Source organism: Schistocerca cancellata, chromosome 3 (genome assembly GCF_023864275.1).
Source record: "Schistocerca cancellata isolate TAMUIC-IGC-003103 chromosome 3, iqSchCanc2.1, whole genome shotgun sequence".
NCBI lineage: Eukaryota > Metazoa > Arthropoda > Insecta > Orthoptera > Acrididae > Schistocerca > Schistocerca cancellata.
In genome coordinates, this window is record NC_064628.1 from 128,311,042 (window position 1) to 128,330,284 (window position 19,243).

Sequence of the window (19,243 nt, forward strand, 5' to 3'; positions counted from 1 at the left end):
AGAGCGAATAACGTAATGTATCTGCAAAATTCGATGTATAGAATAGTAAATTATAATGCTACATAAATAGAAATTTCATTGCCACTCATTTTCAGGAATTTAGATGCCCCTTTAATGAGAACTGCGAAATAACAATAGTCACAAGAAGGTTCTGTCAGCGCTGTAGATTAAAGAAATGTTTTGCAGTTGGAATGAGGAAAGATTATATAATGTCAGAGGAAGATAAAGTAATGAAACGACAGAAGATAGAACAAAATAGAGCCCGGAAACGTCCATTCACCTCAAATCAAAATAAATTCAAACCAGAACCTTCTCAAGACTCGTTCGAGTATGTTGATCATGGTGTGTCACTGCTGTCTCCAGAGAGTTCGTCGCATTCGAAAGACGGTGGACCTGAGGGAAGCCCACCTCCCGCAAAGATGTGGATTGGCAGCCCATCTGATGAGAGGCTACAACTTTCACCTTTGAGGAGCCAGCATGTAGCTGAACCTTATCCATCCCCAAGTTCAGCAACAAGTGCATCTAGCCCCACATCACCTCCAGAAAATACTACTATTAATGGTTCAAGAACACCTGACATGCTTTGTGACTCAGAGAGCAGACATGCAGATAGCAATAGTGGTGTAGTGCATCAGTCCCCTCAATCTCACAGACTTTCGTCATCACAAGCAGTGTACAAAAACTCTTTGAAAAATATTGGAAGAAATAAGGAAATGCCATTGTTATCCTCTCTTATAAATAACCACAAGGTGGATGAACTACTGTCAAAACAATATGCAGCTTCCGCTCCAACCACAGTTACACCAAACAGCGAAAATGTGAAGAGACGTGAGTCGGGTGAGTGGAGAGATCGAGAACAAGATCATTACCGTGAACATGAAAAAATCTGGAAAGCGAGTGGAGCCTCATCAATATCAGAAGCTGCTAAAGAAATCTTACAGGATGTACAGAGGTAATATTTCTTGTACCTAAAACAAATATTGACAATTTTAGTGTTAAGTAAGTAGTTCTTTTTAGCGTTCTAAGCAGTCATGTAATTCAGTTGAAAACTCTATATTTCAGAGTACCAGGTATCCCAAATTCTTATCCATCCTCAAATTCATATGCATCAATACTCAGTGAAGCGATTAAATTGGAATTTGAAGCCTATAGTTCACTGGCAAAGACCCACCAAAATTCTCGTGAACTTAATGATGCTGAAAGAGCCAAGCTAAATGAGCTCATAGTTGCCAACAAGGCACTGCATGATCCACTGGATGATGATATTTCTGCTCTGGTGGGAGATGATTGCCGATTTAAGGTTAGTTTGAAGTTTTTTGTATCACCAAGTAACTTACATAAATTCTACAAGTATTTTTTGTTGTTTTATTACTGCAAGCATGTTAGTACCTTTGGTATTTCACATGGAATTTTCTGCTGCCTGTAAAAGATGGAAGCACCTGTTTAATAACTGTTACTTACACATAAAGATGACTTCACAGACATCAATAACATTCTGATATTTGTTCAATATCTTGTTCCACAACAGGTGACTAACTTCTTAAAATTAAGATTTTACTTATGTGTTTGTATGTTATTGGTGGGGTTTTGCACACTTGGAAATAAGATAATCAAAATTAAATATCAAAGCCTACAAAGTAAACCAATCGGTGCTTCAGATACTGTTGCAACAATTTACTGCAAACAATTATTGCTTTATCTTCATCCACATAATGAAAGGAGACCAGAAAATGTAGATGTTTGAATTACACCGAAACAATTACTAAAAATTCTCAAAAATTGGATTTTACAGTTGAGTGAACAATAATAGATTTTGGAGATGACTAAAAAAAGATTTAAAATATCCAGTGTAGCAGGAAAAATATTCCAAAGGAACCAAAAGACCTAATTTTATTTTCCCATGAGATAGTCGAAGCTTAGAGAATTATTTTGAAAAAAAATGTATTACTGGGACCAAACCATTTCCTTTACGTGATGTTCAGTGTAATGCTAAAGTGCTTATTTTTTATTTTATTTTTTCCCAAAGTAAATATCAAATTAATAAGTATGTTTTTTTGTGCCTTGGCGGGTTTACTCAAAGATGTTAGATGAATCTGTTTATTCATTATACTTCAGAGTAGGTACTTAATCCCCAAATACTCCAGAGACTGGATGATCAAAATACTGCAATTTATTTTAAAGTGTTGGCAGTGTCATTTTGTAACATTGCAGTAAAAGTGTCATAACTTTCAAGCTTTAACAGATCATAAAATTAAAATGGAGAGGGATAAAATGTTAAAATTCGGTATGGTTACTTATATCTGTAGGGAAAAATAAATAAGCCAAGTTTCACCCAAATCTGAGATGGTGGATGGAAAATTATCTTATTTTATTTACTTGATGTCACTGCCTTAAACAATTTTTCCTTTCACAAAAATCATTTTGGTGCAACACTATTATTACAGTATCATTACAAGACATCCATCATGCCGCAAGCCCGAGACAAAATAATCGCTACACTGTCATTGCACACACTGCAGGCACCTGCTGCCGACTTCCGGACCAAAAGTGCTGCTATGCCTCTTTGCACTCCTTTCAATATGATCATAAAATTGATTCCAGGATCACAACATGCTATCATGTGTCATGCACATCACCATGTCCTTGTTTCAGTCTCCCTGGAAAACTGAGCTAGCATACCCTCATGATCAGTGAGATGTTGAATTCGGAAGAATGATACGATATTATTATCATGCACTATAGATGTTTGGACATGATACTCTTGCAAAAGCCCCACACTAATGTCGTGTGATAAGGTGTTGTAGTCATCCCCTTACATTATTAACCACTATTCTGAATCCTCTAAGCTGTCCTTGATTGTGTGGTATGCATTAATTGTGAGCAATGTGTTTTAGTAATTTCTTCCATCTCCTCAAGCAATTTACAATACAATTTTGTTCCCTCATAGAAAATGCTGTTTAGAGCTTTTTGGTTGTTTTTCCCTGCTAACTGTCAATCCAAACTGGCTCTAGTCAGTGATTATGTACAGAATTATTAGTGAAGTACTTAATAATGTTTTCCCCGATATGTACAACTCACTTGGTGCTGTAAAGATAACCAGTTTTTTAAACAGTTCTTTACAATGTGCCTGGCAATTAATACCCTTCTAGTTCTTATTCGTATGGCTCTTTTCTGCAGTGTAAACATTGTATCCATATTTTGTGTCTTCACTCCCCAGAAAAGAATCCCATTGCTTAGAATTTAGTGTATGAAGCAATAGTATGTCACCACATGACATTGGCTGTTGCAAACATATACTAGAACCTTATGAGAAAAACATGCTGATTAGGTTCCTCTTGCCAGAATATTTGTGCATTTATTCCATGTTAACTCACAATCAGTATTCATTCCTAAAAATTGTGTTGCTCAATCTATAAATTTATCACTTGTGCCAAGCGACAACTTTGTTCCTTCTTTAAGCTGAAGTACATGCTGTGCGTTTTTTTTTTTTTTTTTTTTTTTTTTTTTTTTTTTTTTTATGTTCAGTGTTAATAATTATTTATCACACACTGTCCATGTCCTTGAGAGTTATCTATTGGCTTCCTTTAACAGGAATTCTGATGAGAGTTCCTGGCAGATTAAAACAGTGTGCCGGACCGAGACTCGAACTCGGGACCTTTACCTTTCGCAGGCAAGTGCTCTACCAACTGAGCTACCCAAGCACGACTCACGCCCCATCCTCACAGCTTTAATTCTGCCAGTACCTCGTCTCCTACCTTCCAAACTTAACAGAAGCTCTCCTGCGAACCTTGCAGAACTAGCGCTCCTGAAAGAAAGGATATTGCGGAGACATGGCTTAGCCACAGCCTTGGGAATGTTTCCAGAATGGGATTTCCACTCTGCAGTGGATTGTGTGCTGTGAGGATGGGGTGCGAGTCGTGACTGGGTAGCTCAGTTGGTAGAGCACTTGCCCTCGAAAGGCAAAGGTCCCGAGTTCGAGTCTCGGTCCGGCACACTGTTTTAATCTGCCAGGAAGTTTCATATCAGCACACACTCTGCTGCAGAGTGGAAATCTCATTCAGGAGTTCTGATGTTTTATCAATGAATGTGACATTGCTGCCATCAGCAAAGAAAACTTTTTCTTCATATCTTATACTGTCTGGAAAATAAGTGATACATGTTAAAAACAGAACTACACCCAAAACAGTACCCTGAGGAAGACCTATTTTTATATGTTTATTGTCTGACAGTTGACTTACTAAAAATTACGTGCTTGCTATTCCTCTGACACGTAGCAGCCTTGGACAAGTCTAAGAACAAGGCTGTAACACATAGTCATTGTTGTTATGACCTTTTGTGAACTATGTAATAGTGATATTGTATTCCTCCCACTTCAGGAACCAAGCTTTGCTTCATTAAAAAGATTATGTTTATCTGTGTAACTCATTAGTCTACCTTCAACAACCTATTCAGTTGTTTTTGAGAATGTAAGCAGTAGTGAAACTGGTGTTAGTTTTCAATACTCTCCACTTTCTTTAGTAAGGGCACAACTTGTGTGTGCTTTAGGTACTCTGGAAAAGTAATGCATTAAAGAGCTTGTTTATTATATTTGTTAATGGGGCTTGTATGCTATCTGTGCACACTTTGAGAACAGAGAGTGAAACCAGGGTTGACAATTAAATAGTTCAGTTAAAATTGCCCGATTTATTTTCCTGTGTAAAAGAAATATTTTGTAATCTGAAGTGTCAAATGGACAGTGATTTGTGGCTGGAGCCAGAAGCAAGTTTTCTTCTTTCTCATGTAATAAAAGAGAAGGTTGCTTCAAATGTTTTCCTAAGTGTATATCACTGCTGAGAGAACAGTTTCTTTGAGAATGGAGAGCTGATAAAGTGGAACAGAAGTCAGTGTAACATCACAAACAATTTCATGTTGGATCATCATTGAATTTGTGCTTTGCCCAATTTGTGCTTTCTATTCCTTAATTTTGTGGAAAGTGCTTCTGATTTATAGATTTAAAAGGAAACCCCTGCATCTGTACTCCGCAAACCACCATACGGTCTGTGGTGGAAGGTACTTCTGGTGCCACTATCTGTGCTCCTCTTGCTTACACCATTCTCAGATGATGTGTGGGAAGAACAGTTACTATGATCTGTAATTTCTCTGATTTTTCTCATTGTTGTCATGTTGTAAGAAATTGTGGGCAGAAGTGATATGTTGCCTGCCTTTTTCTTGAAAATGCTTTCTCGGAATGTCAGTAATGAACCTCTTATCTGTGATGTGCAACACGTCTCTTGTAGCATCTGATACTGGACTTTGTTGATCTGAGAAAATGCACCATTCTCTGTTTGAGTTTCTCTGCCTCCTCTATTAACTTAACCTGGTGAAAGTCCCCGACTGATAAGCAGTACTCAAGAACACATCGGGCAACTGCTTTGTATGACACTTCTTTCATGGATGAATTACATTCTTCCAGTTAAATCTGAGCATGGTATTTGCTTTTCCTACAATTTGTTTTGTAGGGTCATTCCACTTTAGGTGACTCCAGGTGGTTATGTCTATGTATTTTACAGTTAATGACTGTTAACAGTGATTTGTTGCCAATAATGTTATTTAGTGACATTGGATTTCTTCATCTATTTACGTGCAGTATGTTATATTTATTTATGTTTCAGGGTTAACTGCCAGTTGCCGCACCAGTGATCAATCTTCCAAAGATCTTCCTGCATTTTGGTAAAATCGTCTATTGTTTTACCCTACCTGTAGACAGCAGGATCATCTACAAAAAGCCTCATGGAGCTTCCAAAATTATGCACTAGATCATTTATATATTTTCGAAACGGTAATGGTCCTGTAACTTTCCCTTGGGGTACCACAGAAATTACATCTATCGATCACAAATCTGGTTATACTAGGTACGCTTGTATTTTGTTCACTAAACAACAGTGCAAAACTATACTGAATGCCTTTTAGAATTTGAGGAATACAACACAACACAACACAACCTGGGCATCTTTGCCTATGGCACTTTGGACCTCATTGACAAGCAATTTGAGCCGAGTTGCACAGTTATCACAGTTTGCAGAATCCATTGCAGAATTCATGTGGATTTGCACAAGATTTTCATTCTTCAAAAATGTCATATTATGTGAGCATAGAACATGTTCCATAATTTAACAAGTCACACCTCAGTGCTACATGTCTTTAACTGTATGTGTATGACCTATGATCCTCTTGAAAATGGGAATGGTGTGATTTTTTTTCCAGTTGCTAGGTATCCTTTAGTATTCCAGCTACTTACAACAAACTACTGCTAGAAAGGGAGCAAGTTCTTTCATGTAATCTCTGTATGATCATATAGGTATTTCATCCGATCCAGATGCTTTTCCACTTTTGAAAAATTTTAGTTGATTTGTTATTCTGCTATCACCATTGTCAATTTTCAATTTCGAAATTTGTACAATGATTGGAGGGAGGAATGATATTATGGTCTGCTGTATTAAAACAATTTAGCAATATCAAATTCAGTATTTTTACTTTTATTTAATATTATGGCATTTCAAAGATGCTGAAATTTAGTCACTGCCATGTGGAGAGAGTACAACTAAACATTCTCTGTTATTTTAAAGGCCAGTGTGAATGAAGCCCCAGTTTTACTTGATGTGATAAATTTAACTGCTGTTGCCATACGTCGACTGATAAAAACGGCAAAGAAAATAAATGCATTTAAAAATATGTGTCAGGAAGATCAAGTGGCTCTGCTGAAAGGAGGCTGCACAGAAATACTAATGCTACGTAGTGCCATGTCTTATGATCCAGACAATCATATTTGGAAGGTAAGTACTTTCTTAAGTTAGTAGGAATCCATAAAACATATTTTTACATAGACAATTGATATCTATTGTAGCATTAGATTACAAAAAGACGGTTATCTTAAACAGGCTACAGGTTAAAATTTGAATTTACAAGCATGTAACTGGTACAGTTACATTTAGATGTGCCAAAAGTAAACAAATGTGCATGGTACCTCTGTCAGCTATGTTTAGCAGATCATATATTGCTTCTTCTTCCTTTCTCGAGTATTAAATATTTTCAATTTCTTTAAGTGCATCTTACTCCAGAATAACAGGTTTATTGCAGTGTTTTTTCTTAAAGAGTTATTTGAGAACACATACCAAAACATGTGCACTGATATGAAACTTCCTGGCAGATTGAAACTGTGTGCTGGACCGAGACTTGAATTCCGGACCTTTGCCTGGCAGTTTGAAACTGTGTGCTGGACCGAGACTTGAATTCCGGACCTTTGCCTTTCATGAGCAAGTGCTCTACCAACAGAGGTAGTGATGGAAGTAAAATTGTGAGGATTGGTTGTGAGTCATGCTTGGGTAACGCAGTTGCTAGAGCACTTGCCCGTGAAAGGCAAAGGTCTTGAGTTTGAGTCTCGTTCCAGCTTACAGTTTTAGTTTCATATCAGCGCACAGTCTGCTGCAGGGTGAAAATTTCAATCTGGAAACATCCCCCAGGCTGTGGCTAAGCCATATCTCTGCTATATCCTTTCTTCCAGGGGTGCTAGACCCACAGGTTTTGCAGAACTTCTGTGAAGTTTGGAAGGTAAGAGTTGAAGTACTGGCAAAGTAAAGTGAGGTGGGTCATGAATCATATTTGGGTAGCTCAGTTGGTAGAGCACTGGCCTATGAAGGACAAAGCTCTTGAGTTAGGGTCTCGGTCTGGCACATAGTTTTAATCTGCCAGGAAGTTTACCATACCAAAACATTATTATTACATATACTCTGCATTGAAAATCTTGTTGAAACTTCATTGTTCAATGAAACAGCAAGTTAGATGTTCAGTGTCTTCATCAAAGACACGACTCAAATTTGAAAAGACAGGTGGTTCAAATCCCCATCCAACCATTCAAAAGTAGGTTTTTCTTCGTTTTCCCTAAACTGCTTTAGGCAACAAATATTTAACACATTTTCTGAATTGCACAAAGTGTAAGGTGGGAAAACTAAATAGGACATGCATAAACTGATTTTATTGTAACTGATTAATGGAGAGGCACTGTTAAATCAAGAATCATTATTCATAAAATATATGACATATTTAAGTTATGAAAGACACAAAAGAAAGAAGATTGTATCTGTACAAACACTGTACTTCCTTCATTGCTATGTATCCTCTAACAGCTGGGATATCCTAAGGTAATTTACAACCACCAGAGGTCCAGCAGCCTATATCTGTAGACTATTTAGCCGTAACTTAGTTACGTTGCCCGGGGTACACCACTTGGAGGCTAGTCTCCTTTGTTTCTAGATGAATTTTTTAATGGATGGCGACTCAAAGTAAACAGAAATAAAACTGAATCCTCCACCTTCCATCTGAATAATAGGCATGCTCGCTATAAACTGCAAATTTCCTTTAAAAATCAGTTGCTGTTATATAACCCATTCCCAAAATATCTCGGCGTGACCTTGGATCGTTCGCTAACATATAGAAAACACCTAACTGAAACAGCTTTAAAAATGAGAACCAGAAACAATATATTACACAAACTCTCTGGAACAAGCTGGGGAGCTAAGGCACCAGTACTCAAAACAACTGCCCTCTCACTTGTATACTCTGTTAGGGAATATTGCAGCCCAGTATGGCTGAACAGCGCTCATACAGCCATGGTAGACACGCAGCTGAATGTAGCCATGAGAAGCGTATCCGGGACAATAAAATCCACACCCACAGAATGGCTACCTGTTCTGTATAATATTGCACCACCAAAGTTACGACGTCAAGCAGCGTTGAAAAGGGAATGGGAGAAATGCTCCAAGAATCCCGAGTTACTGCTACACCAGGACTGTGATGCCACTCAAAGGCAACGTCTTAAGTCCAGGAAACCCTCCTGGAGACTTGGAAAAAGGCTTACTTCTGAAGGATTCCAACTAGAAACAGCATGGCGGGAAGAATGGTTCGCAGCCAATCCCGATTCTGCAGGTCTCATTGCTGATCCTACGCGAGTCCCTCCTTGATTCCACCTACCTAGGAGGTCGTGGACCACCCTAAATTGCATACGCACCAAGCACGGAAGATGCCAGGACTTGAAGCATAAGTGGGGAATCGCTGAAAGTGCCAAGTGTGACTGCGGACACCAGTGACAAACAATACACCACATAGTCACAGAGTGTCCCCTACGGAAATATGCTGGAACTCTGTCCAGCATACATGAGGTCTCTGAGGAAGCAATCTCCTGGCTGGATACTTTAGATATTAACCTATAGTTTTTATTACAACTTGAAGCTCTGTTTGTCAATATTACTGTTTATAAAAACCACATTTTCTCTTTTACATGAAACGCATCCTAGTGTTTTTATCCATATGTATATTATTGATTTATTGATCTAATCTAAGACTTTTATTACCATAAATGAATGTAATCTATTTTATTTGTAGTATATGCATATTGTGTTACCAGTAACATCATTGCTGTTCAATTCAAGTAATGTATCCTTGATGCCAAACGAAATAATAAAAACTGTACTTTCTGCTGGTCTGTCCAGCAGTGTTGCATACAATTCACATAGAGAGAATGTCGTATATGTGTTCTGCTGCGTGATTATTGAACTTGATGTTTGAACTTAATGTCAGTCTTTTTGTACTTTTAATGAAACAGAGTAATACGTATAACATACACAGCTTGTTCAAACACTTATTCCCGTAAATTATGCTATCAAAGGGTTATGAAATACTACAAGTAGATGTGGTGAGAATGCACCAGTTATAACTGTTTCACAGTGCTCTACCTCTTTCTTATAAAAATCTCCTATTCACAGATGCTCTGATAGAGAAATTCTCATTCATCAGGAAGCACTCTGTTCAAAGTCCATGCAGAAAAGCACTGTAAGAAATAATATGTGGTGCTCATGCTTGATAATGTTGTAAACAACTGTTTAAAGAGTTTGGCATTCTGACTAGTGCTTCACAGTATATTTATTCCATCTTGAAGTTTGCTGTAAATAATCCACCACAATTCAAAATGAACAGTAATGTACATAATTACAATGCCAGAAGGGAAAAAGACTTTCATTACTCCACATTAATGTTGTCGCAAGAAGAGGTGCACAATGCTGCAACTAAAATTTTTTATCACGTACCCAGTGATATAAAATCTTGGGCAGACAGCAAGTAAAATTTGAAAACAAAGGTTCTCTGTGACAACTCCTGTTGCAAAGGAGAATTTCTGCTATTGTAATGTGTAAAAGATGGTGAGTAGAATTTACTAACTCACAACTGTAAATAAAAAATAAAAAAAACATCTTATGAATGTTCAACATGTAGCCATATTTACAAATTAATTTGCGATGTGAATTTAAAATGACTCATTTCACATCATTACGATTTATTGTGGAAAATGATCCATGGAACATGAGACTGTCTAACTCTTGAAGTGTAAGGGTATTTTACGTGTCCCATATATCTTGCACAACAGTTGGAATACCTCTCTCAAGGTACTCAATAATTCTGGGCGAATGTCATCTATTCCAGGGACCTTGTTTCTGTGTAGGTCTTTCAGTGCTCTTCAAATTATTCTCCCAGTACCATATCTCCCATCTCATTTTCAGTTGCTCCTTGTTCCTTTCCTATAATATTGGCTTAAAGTTCATGTGTGCTGTATAGCCCTTCTATATATTGTTCCCACCTTACCCTTATTTGCTTGGTACTGTCTATCTCTTTTTTTATGTAGCTTTATTCTCATTTGTCTGCTTCATTTGTTGCCTTTTTATGTTTCCTCCTTGGTCAATTAAATAATGAGAAAGGAGGAAGAAAATCATACCTTAAGGCACATGCTGTAAATGATTATCATCATGTTACTGAGGGCAGCAGTAGGTAGAGATCAAGATTTTGTAGGGAAAGTGAAATTGTCTCCATATTTATTGATACATATGTCTATCTGGATTCATCTTCTGGAGATAATGCTTTTGTATTCATGACATAATGTGAGTGAGTTCTGATTATGAAAGAAAAATTGATCGGTTTTGGAAAGGTAACAGTCGAAAGAACAGTGAAGGAATGGCAGTGAATGTGCCAAGTTTTTGACTATAGTAAAATTTGTGTTCACCATTCAGTTGTGCAGAGATCCCAATCCCTTAGTCATTTTTATACCTATCATGGAAGATCCTAAACTGTGTATTAATAGGATCTGTTATACACATTATTACTTTTCATGGTTATAGCCAATTAGAAGGGACTGGACTTCCAGCTTAATACTAATTTAGAACATTTTAGCTGATAATTATTCAGGTAGTGAAGGGAGACGAAAATTTAATAGTCATAGGTGACTGGAATTCGAGAGTAGGAAAAGGGTGAGAAAGAATCATAGTAGGTGAATATAGATTGGGGCTAAGAAATGAAAGAGGAAGCCGTCTGGTAGAATTTTGCACAGAGCATTACTTAATCATAGCTAACACTTGGTTCAAAAATCATAAAAGAAGGCTGTATACATGGAAGAAGCCTGGAGATACTAACAGGTATCAGATAGATTATATAATGGTAAGACAGAGATTTAGGAACCAGGTTTTAAATTGTAAGACATTTCCAGGGGCACAATCTATTGGTTATGAACTGTAGATTAAAACTGAAGAAACTGCTAAAAGGTGGGAATTTAAGGAGATGGGACCTGGATAAACTGACTAAACCAGAGGTTATACAGAGTTACAGGGAGAGCATAAGGGAACAATTGACAGGAATGGGGGAAAGAAATACAGTAGAAGAAGAATGGGTAGCTCTGAGGGATAAAGTAGTGAAGGCAGCAGAGGATCAAGTAGGTAAAAAGACGAGGGCTAGTAGAAATCCTTGGGTAACAGAAGAAATATTGAATTTAATTGATGAAAGGAGAAAATATAAAAATGCAATAAATGAAGCAGGCAAAAAGGAATACAAACATCTCAAAAATGAGGTCGACAGGAAGTGCAAAACGGCTAAGCAGAGATGGCTAGAGGACAAATGTTAGGATGTAGAGGCTTATCTCACTAGGGGTAAGATAGATACTGCCTACAGAAAAATTAAAGAGACCTTTGGAGAAAAGAGAGCTGCTTGTATGAATATCAAGAGCTCAGATGGGAACCCAGTTCTCAGCAAACAAGGGAAAGGAGAAAGGTGGAAGGAGTATATAGAGGGTCTATACAAGGGCGATGTAATTGAGGACAATATTATGGAAATGGAAGAGGATGTAGATGAAGATGAAATGGGAGTTATGATACTGTGTGAAGAGTTTGACTGAGCACTGAAAGACCTGAGTCGAAACAAGGCTTCGGGAGTAGACAACATTCCATTGGAACTACTGACGGCCTTGGGAGAGCCAGTCCTGACAAAACTCTACCATCTGGTGAGCAAGATGTATGAGACAGGCGAATACCCTCAGACTTCAAGAAGAATATAATAATTCCAATCCCAAAGAAAGCAGGTGTTGACAGATGTGAAAATTACCGAACTATCAGTTTAATAAGTTACATCTGCAAAATACTAATGCAAATTATTTACAGACGAATGGAAAAACTGGTAGAAGCCGACCTCTGTGAAGATCAGTTTGGATTCCGTAGAAATGTTGGAACACGTGAGGCAATACTGACCCTACGACTTATCTTAGAAAATAGATTAAGGAAAGTCAAACCAACTTTTCTAGCATTTGTAGACTTAGAGAAAGCTTTTGGCAATGTTGACTGGAATACTCTCTTTCAAATTCTAAAGGTGGCAGGGGTAAAATACAGGGAGCGAAAGGATATTTACAATTTGTACAGAAACCAGATGGCAGTTATAATAGTCGAGGGGCATGAAAGGGAAGCCAGCGGTTGGGAAGGGAGTGAGATAGGGTTGTAGCATCTCCCCGATGTTATTCAATCTGTATATTGAGCAAGCAGTAAAGGAAACAAAAGAAAAGTGTAACATGGACGATCAATAGTTTGGACAAAAAGAGAATAGAAGCTTTTGAAATGTGGTGCTACAGAAGAATGCTGAAGATTAGATTGTTAGATCACATAACTAATGAGGAGATATTGATAAGAAATGGGAGGAAGAGGAGTTTGTGGCAAAACTTGACAAGAAGAAGGGACTGGTTGGTAGGACATGGTCTGAGGCATCAAGGGATCACAAATTTAGCTTTGGAGGATAGAGTGGAGGGTAAAAATCATAGAGGGAGACCAAGAGGTGAATACACTAAGCAGATTCAGAAGGATGTAGGTTGCAGTAATTACTGGGAGATCAAGAATCTTGCACAGGATAGAGTAGCATGGAGAGCTGCATCAAACCAGTGTCAGGACTGAAGACGACGACGACGACAACAACAACAGCTGATAATTTCAGAGTAAAATATGGAGACTTGTACTCATGCTGATGCACATTGGAAAAGTTACAAGTAGTGTTGTGCATTGCTAAAAAAGGAAGCCCCAAGATACTGTGAAGGGAGAAAATAAGTTACCCGCATAGTTTTAGATTGGTATACTTGTTGCACAGTTTTTAAATTTGCAAATCTTTCAGATTCTTTCTTTTCTCTCTGAAATATATAATGAGGAAATTCTGAGTCCATCTTCTGCTACTAATTCTTTTATATTGATGTTCGCAATAACTTCTATAATTTTAGTAAACACTGTAGTTCAGAAGTTGATAGTTATCTGTGAGTAATATGCATTTTCAGATATTGAAAACACTGACAAGAAGGGACAGAAGATAGGCCATCTTTTTTAAGACATCACAGAATAACTTCAGTGGCATAGAGGGAGCTGTGGAGGGTAAAAACTGTAGAGGAAGACAGAGATTGGAATACATCCAGGAAATAATTGAGGACGTACATTGCAGGTGCTACTCTGAGACCTCGAGGTTGGCACAAGAGAGGAATTTGTGGCAGGCCACATCAGAACAGTGAGAAGACTGATGATGAAAAAAAATCTGTGCAGAAGCAACCACAAGATGCAAAACATTGTTAGTGCTTTTGGGAAACCTGTGTATTTCATATGTAGCAAAACATCACAGCCAAAATTTTGAGTTTCAGAGATACAGCAATAGAAATCTACACATGAGTAACATAGTGATGGCAATATTTTCACCATTCTTTTGTTTCAGTTACGGACAATGTATTGTTTAATATACTGGGTGATCAAAAAGTCAGTATAAATTTGAAAACTGAATAAATCACGGAATAATGTTGACAGAGAGGTACAAATTGACACACATGCTTGGAATGACATGAGGTTTTATTAGAACCAAAAAAAGTACAAACGTTCAAAAAATGTCCTACAGATGGCGCTTCATCTGATCAGAATAGCAATAATTAGCATAACAAAGTAAGACAAAGCAAAGATAATGTTCTTTACAGGAAATGGTCAATATGTCCACCATCATTCCTCAACAATAGCTGTAGTCGAGGAATAATGTTGTGAGCAGCACTGTAAAGCATGTCCGGAGTTATGGTGAGGCATGGGCAGATGTTGTCTTTCAGCATCCCTAGAGATGATCATGATACACTTGTGACTTCAGGTAACTCCAAAGCCAATAATTGCACGGACTGAGGTCTGGGGACCTGGGAGGCCAAGCATGATGAAAGTGGCGGCTTGAGCACACCAAACGATGCGCGCAAGAGATATTAAACCCCATGCCATTCCAAGCATGTGTGTCAATTTTTACCTCTCTGTCTACATTATTCCGTGGTTTATTAAGTTTTCAAATTTATACTGACTTTTTGATCACCCAGTATCTTCAATGTCTCATGAACCATTGTGTATGTTCTCTGTATGCAGTTTTGAAAATAGAAATATTATGAGACAGGTATTTGTAAAAAGAATTTCACAAATTATGTAATTTAAATAATTAATTTAATTTAACAGATATATTTTAATTTGGTTTGCAGATACCACACTCAAAAGAGGCTTTTAATGTTAAAGTTGATGTGCTGAAAGAAGCAAATGGAAACATATATGAGGAGCATCAGAGATTTCTTCGAACATTTGACCCAGAATGGCGCACAGATGAAAATATAATGCTTATTTTGAGTGCAATTACACTGTTCACACCTGACCGGCCAAGGGTTGTTCATGATGATGTTATCCGACTGGAACAGGTATAGTAAGACTTGTTTTCTTAGAACAGATGAGGTGATGCAGGGGTTAAGACACTGGTATTGCATTTTGGAGGCCAGGGATTCAAATCCATATCAACTCAACCAGATCCCAGTTTTCCAGGGTTTCTGGAAATAAAAAGTTAAGGTGAATGCTGGGATAATTGTTTTGGAAGAGACATCGCAAACTTCCATCCATATTTCTGTACACCACAAATCACTTCATCATTTATATGACATTAAACCCTAATCTACCTTACTTCCCATCAGATTCTCCTGAAAGTTGAAATTCTTGGTGTAAGGATTCTAACAGAATTTCATAAACTATTTTTTTATTATCTTCAAAGTATATAAAGCTCTCTTTTCTGCTGTACATGTTTTGTTTCTTTTATTTTTGAGGCATCCTCAATGGTTTTTATTAACAGACTAGTGAAAATGTAAAGTGGATATTGTGACATGTGTGCTGTTGTCCAAACTTCCTTTTTTTAATGTCTCCACTGTCTGCAACCATCAATTTTTCTGTATTATCATACCAGTTTGCTCTTATGGCACTTTCGAAGTACCTCATTGAAAATAATTACATAATGAGGGAAATGATTAAATTAAGTCTTAGTAAATTTGATGCAAATTGTATGTAAAATTGACAGTGCTAGCAACTGTTATAATCTTAAAATCTTAATTATTGCCAGTTTTCTGACTTCAGTGATCGAGTAAAGCTGATTATTGCTGTTCGTTGAAGTGCATATGCTTTTTTTGTTAGCACCTCTGTAAGGATACACACAGCAAAGAAAACATGAAAATGTTAGCATCCTGCATGTACTGCAGCATTTATTCACCTTCAAGATCCCTGTAGGAAATTACAAAATTAATATAATCGACAATAGATGGTAGACTTGAAGACATAAAAACTGTGATGGGCATAGAAGGAGTGAATAGTTAATTGTCTTATTCAGCTCATAACACAACACTCAATAATCACATGTTTAATGTACAGACATCTTGAAAATGAGTACTGTAATTCACTTACACAAAATTGCAGCTTATAGATAGGGTAGTAGTTTAAAATTAACACAATTTTCCAGAAATTTATGGCAATGTTTCTATAATGAGGCAAATTATAAAGTCGGCCTGTATAAATTAATAGTTCATCTTTCATGAATTGGAGAAGTAATATATTTGTGGTAAAGCATTGTACGAGGCTTTATGTATAATATGTTCTTGTATTTTTATTTGGTGTAAGTTTTCATTCCCTTGTATTTCTTAATTTGTCCTTTGGCCATTCAACACAACAATTTAGGAATGTGAGATAAAAAGTATTTGTTTTACTCTTTAGTCACATTATATTTATTTTATGTAATGGCTGCCAGTTTTAGTACACATTAAGCATCCTCAGGCCATCCACAGTGACACAGTCATCACACTAACTTCCAAAATGGATGTCAAATAAGTGATAAATAATTTTCAAATTTATGCCTATTACCACTCTTGAATAAAGGCACCACTTCCAAAATTTTAGATCTTTGATGGAAAACACCCTCAGTCAATGAAAAATTTGCAATGTGAGCCAAGGGCTGTCATTGGTGTGTCATCTACACCTTCTAACATTTTGCATTTGTGGCTTTTAATTGCATTTACTACCTCATGTTGAAACTGAAACTACCTCATGGTGAAACTAACCTAATCCTTAGGTTATCATACTGTGTAAAATGTGAGATTAGTGTTTTGGAAGCATTTATAAAGTAATCATTTATGATTTTGGTAGGCCTTTTTTGCCAATATTGATGTTATCAATATTTGTAAATGTGATTTCCTTCTCATCAAGTCTTTACCAGGTTAACTTTTTGTAATTTCCCATACCAATTTTAATCTATTATGCTATCATTTTCAGGCAGTTTTGCCTTTGCAGTTAGATGCTGATATATTTTCTTAAAAGTCTTCTCATTTGAGAACTAAACCTTTTTATATTCATACAGGAAATCTTAATGCCCGATATAATCCAGTTACTAGCAAACCCACGAGTGGACTCTGATCAGTTTCTTTGAAAAGCACATTCCAGAATTAGTCATGAACACCGAAGAGAAAGCATTGTAAGGAATATCAGTAGGTCTATATTGGGTGATCTGAGATTAAAACATTTATCAGTAAACAGAAGGCATAAAATTACCTTTATTTATTTATTATTCAAATGAAAAATTAATGTTTCATGATTAACTCTGAGTTGTTGTATTCAAATACAAGAGTTGACACACAGGGAAAGGATTGTTAGAAGTTATTTGTTTACTAATTAATGGGTGGTTTGATTCTCCTGAATGAATGATTGAATGAAATTCACAGCGGTGGTATGGTTTGCAGCTGTACAGTAGAATTAAAAGCACCCAGTCGATTTTCTCTGTTCACATCTCACTTCAAATATTTGTCTATCATTCATCATACCAATAATCTTTTTCACGTAACATTATTGTTCTTTCTTTCTGTTTGATTACAAACAAATCATTGAGTTAATTAATTCACAAGTTTTGGGGAGAGACTGTGTGTGTGTGTGTGTGTGTGTGTGTGTGTGTGTGTGTGTGTGTGTGTGTGTGTGTGTGTGTGTGTGTGTGTGTGTAAAGGAGGATTTTGGGATTGGGGGGGGGGGGGCACTATTCCATTTCATCTCTGTAGATAATACTGCCAAAAGAGCTCTACTCCACAATGAGACTTGGAATGGCCGCAAAAATTATGCTTTGAATAAGACAATGCTTTGTTATTAGACCACAGTAAAGATAATTTCCTGTAAAGCAACAATACCAGGTGAGTCATGTAAGACATAACACCCCTTTCATTTTGTGAATAGAATAGTTCCAGGTTTTCTGCAGTTAATAGTTTGCTGTGGAGCATGTAATGTTTTGACTGGAACTCTTGTATCAACTGAGGTATTGGAACAACTCAATAGCTCTTGGAAAGACTCCAAGAAATGTACTATAATTGGAAAGTGATGTGGCCAGAGTTAGCCACTGCAGTGTAAACACTCCAAGCAGAGCTCTTTTGCAAAGCTATATTGCTATAGTCAGCAAGCCAGGCCTACACTACATAGATAAAACCTCAGTTCCTGTGTGACATGGATACAGGGTCAGCTATGATGATGTGTGTGGAGGGCTCTGTGGCATATATCAATGAAAATAATCATTTTTTGACCATGTAATGTAATTTGATAGCTTGAAAATGTACTCGTTAAGCACACATATAAAAGGTATTAAAGTTTGCAAGCTTTTCGAGCCAGTGGTTCCTTTATCTGATAGAAGGGTCCATGGGGAAGCAAGAGGGGTGAAAGACAAGGGTTGCTGAGATTTAGGAAAAGGATTAGAGTTTGGAAAAGTCGTCCAGAACCCCACATCAGGGGAGACTTAACTGGATGGAGATAGAAGGAAAAACTGATTGTTGGGAACTGCACTGGATGAGATTTGAAAATCTGAAAGCTTAAAGGTGGAAGATACACTAATAAGCAAGACAGGGATTACTGCCAAAATATTGTTCACAAGTTAGTAAAAGCAAAAAACTAAGTGCATTGTATGTGAGAAGAGGTTGGAGAGAGTGGCAAAAAATGGACAGGTAAGAAAATGAAAGTTGTAGAAAACTAAATGGGAGTGAAGAAAGGAATAGTTAGTGTGGAGGAAATACTGAGACTGAAGAAATCAACATAAATTAAGGCCAGGTCGGTGGCAAGAACCAAGTATATGTTGTATTGCTAGTTCCCACCCACGGAGTTCTGTGAAACTAGTGCCAGGGGGAAGAAACCAGATGGCATGTGTGGTGAAATGGGCCATGAGGTCATGTTGCAGAACATACTCTGCAAGACGATGTTGTGTGTTGCCAGTATACACTCTCTGCCTGTGCCCATTCATCCTAACTGATAACTTAGTGGTAGTCTTGCCAATGTAAAAGGCCGAACAGTGTTTACCCAACAGCTGTATACGACACGTTTAATTTCAAGGTGGCTCGCCTTTTGATAGCATGTGTTTTACCAGTTACAGGGCTGGTATAGCTGGTGATGAGAGGGGGCATAGGGCAAGTCTTACAGTAGGATGATCATAGAGGTAAGGTATGGAGTTGGGTGAAGAAGGGGCATAGTGTTTGACAAGGATGTTGTGAAGATTGGAAGGGGACAAAAAAGTATTCTAAGTGTAGTGGGCAAAA

General features: G+C 37.3%; 1 protein-coding gene and 1 non-coding gene across 2 annotated transcripts in view; both read left to right on the forward strand.

Moving 5' to 3' along the window:
• Positions 1-19,243, forward strand: part of LOC126174744 (nuclear hormone receptor HR96) — a 47,191-nt gene that overhangs the window by 924 nt on the left and 27,024 nt on the right. The window contains exons 4-7 of the mRNA XM_049921064.1: positions 96-952; positions 1,063-1,300; positions 6,606-6,812; positions 14,864-15,073. Of these exons, the coding sequence (XP_049777021.1) occupies positions 96-952; positions 1,063-1,300; positions 6,606-6,812; positions 14,864-15,073 (1,512 nt within the window). The remainder of the gene's footprint in view (positions 1-95; positions 953-1,062; positions 1,301-6,605; positions 6,813-14,863; positions 15,074-19,243) is intronic.
• Positions 3,920-3,994, forward strand: Trnas-cga (transfer RNA serine (anticodon CGA)). The gene has a single exon. It is a non-coding gene; the product is annotated as a tRNA-Ser (tRNA).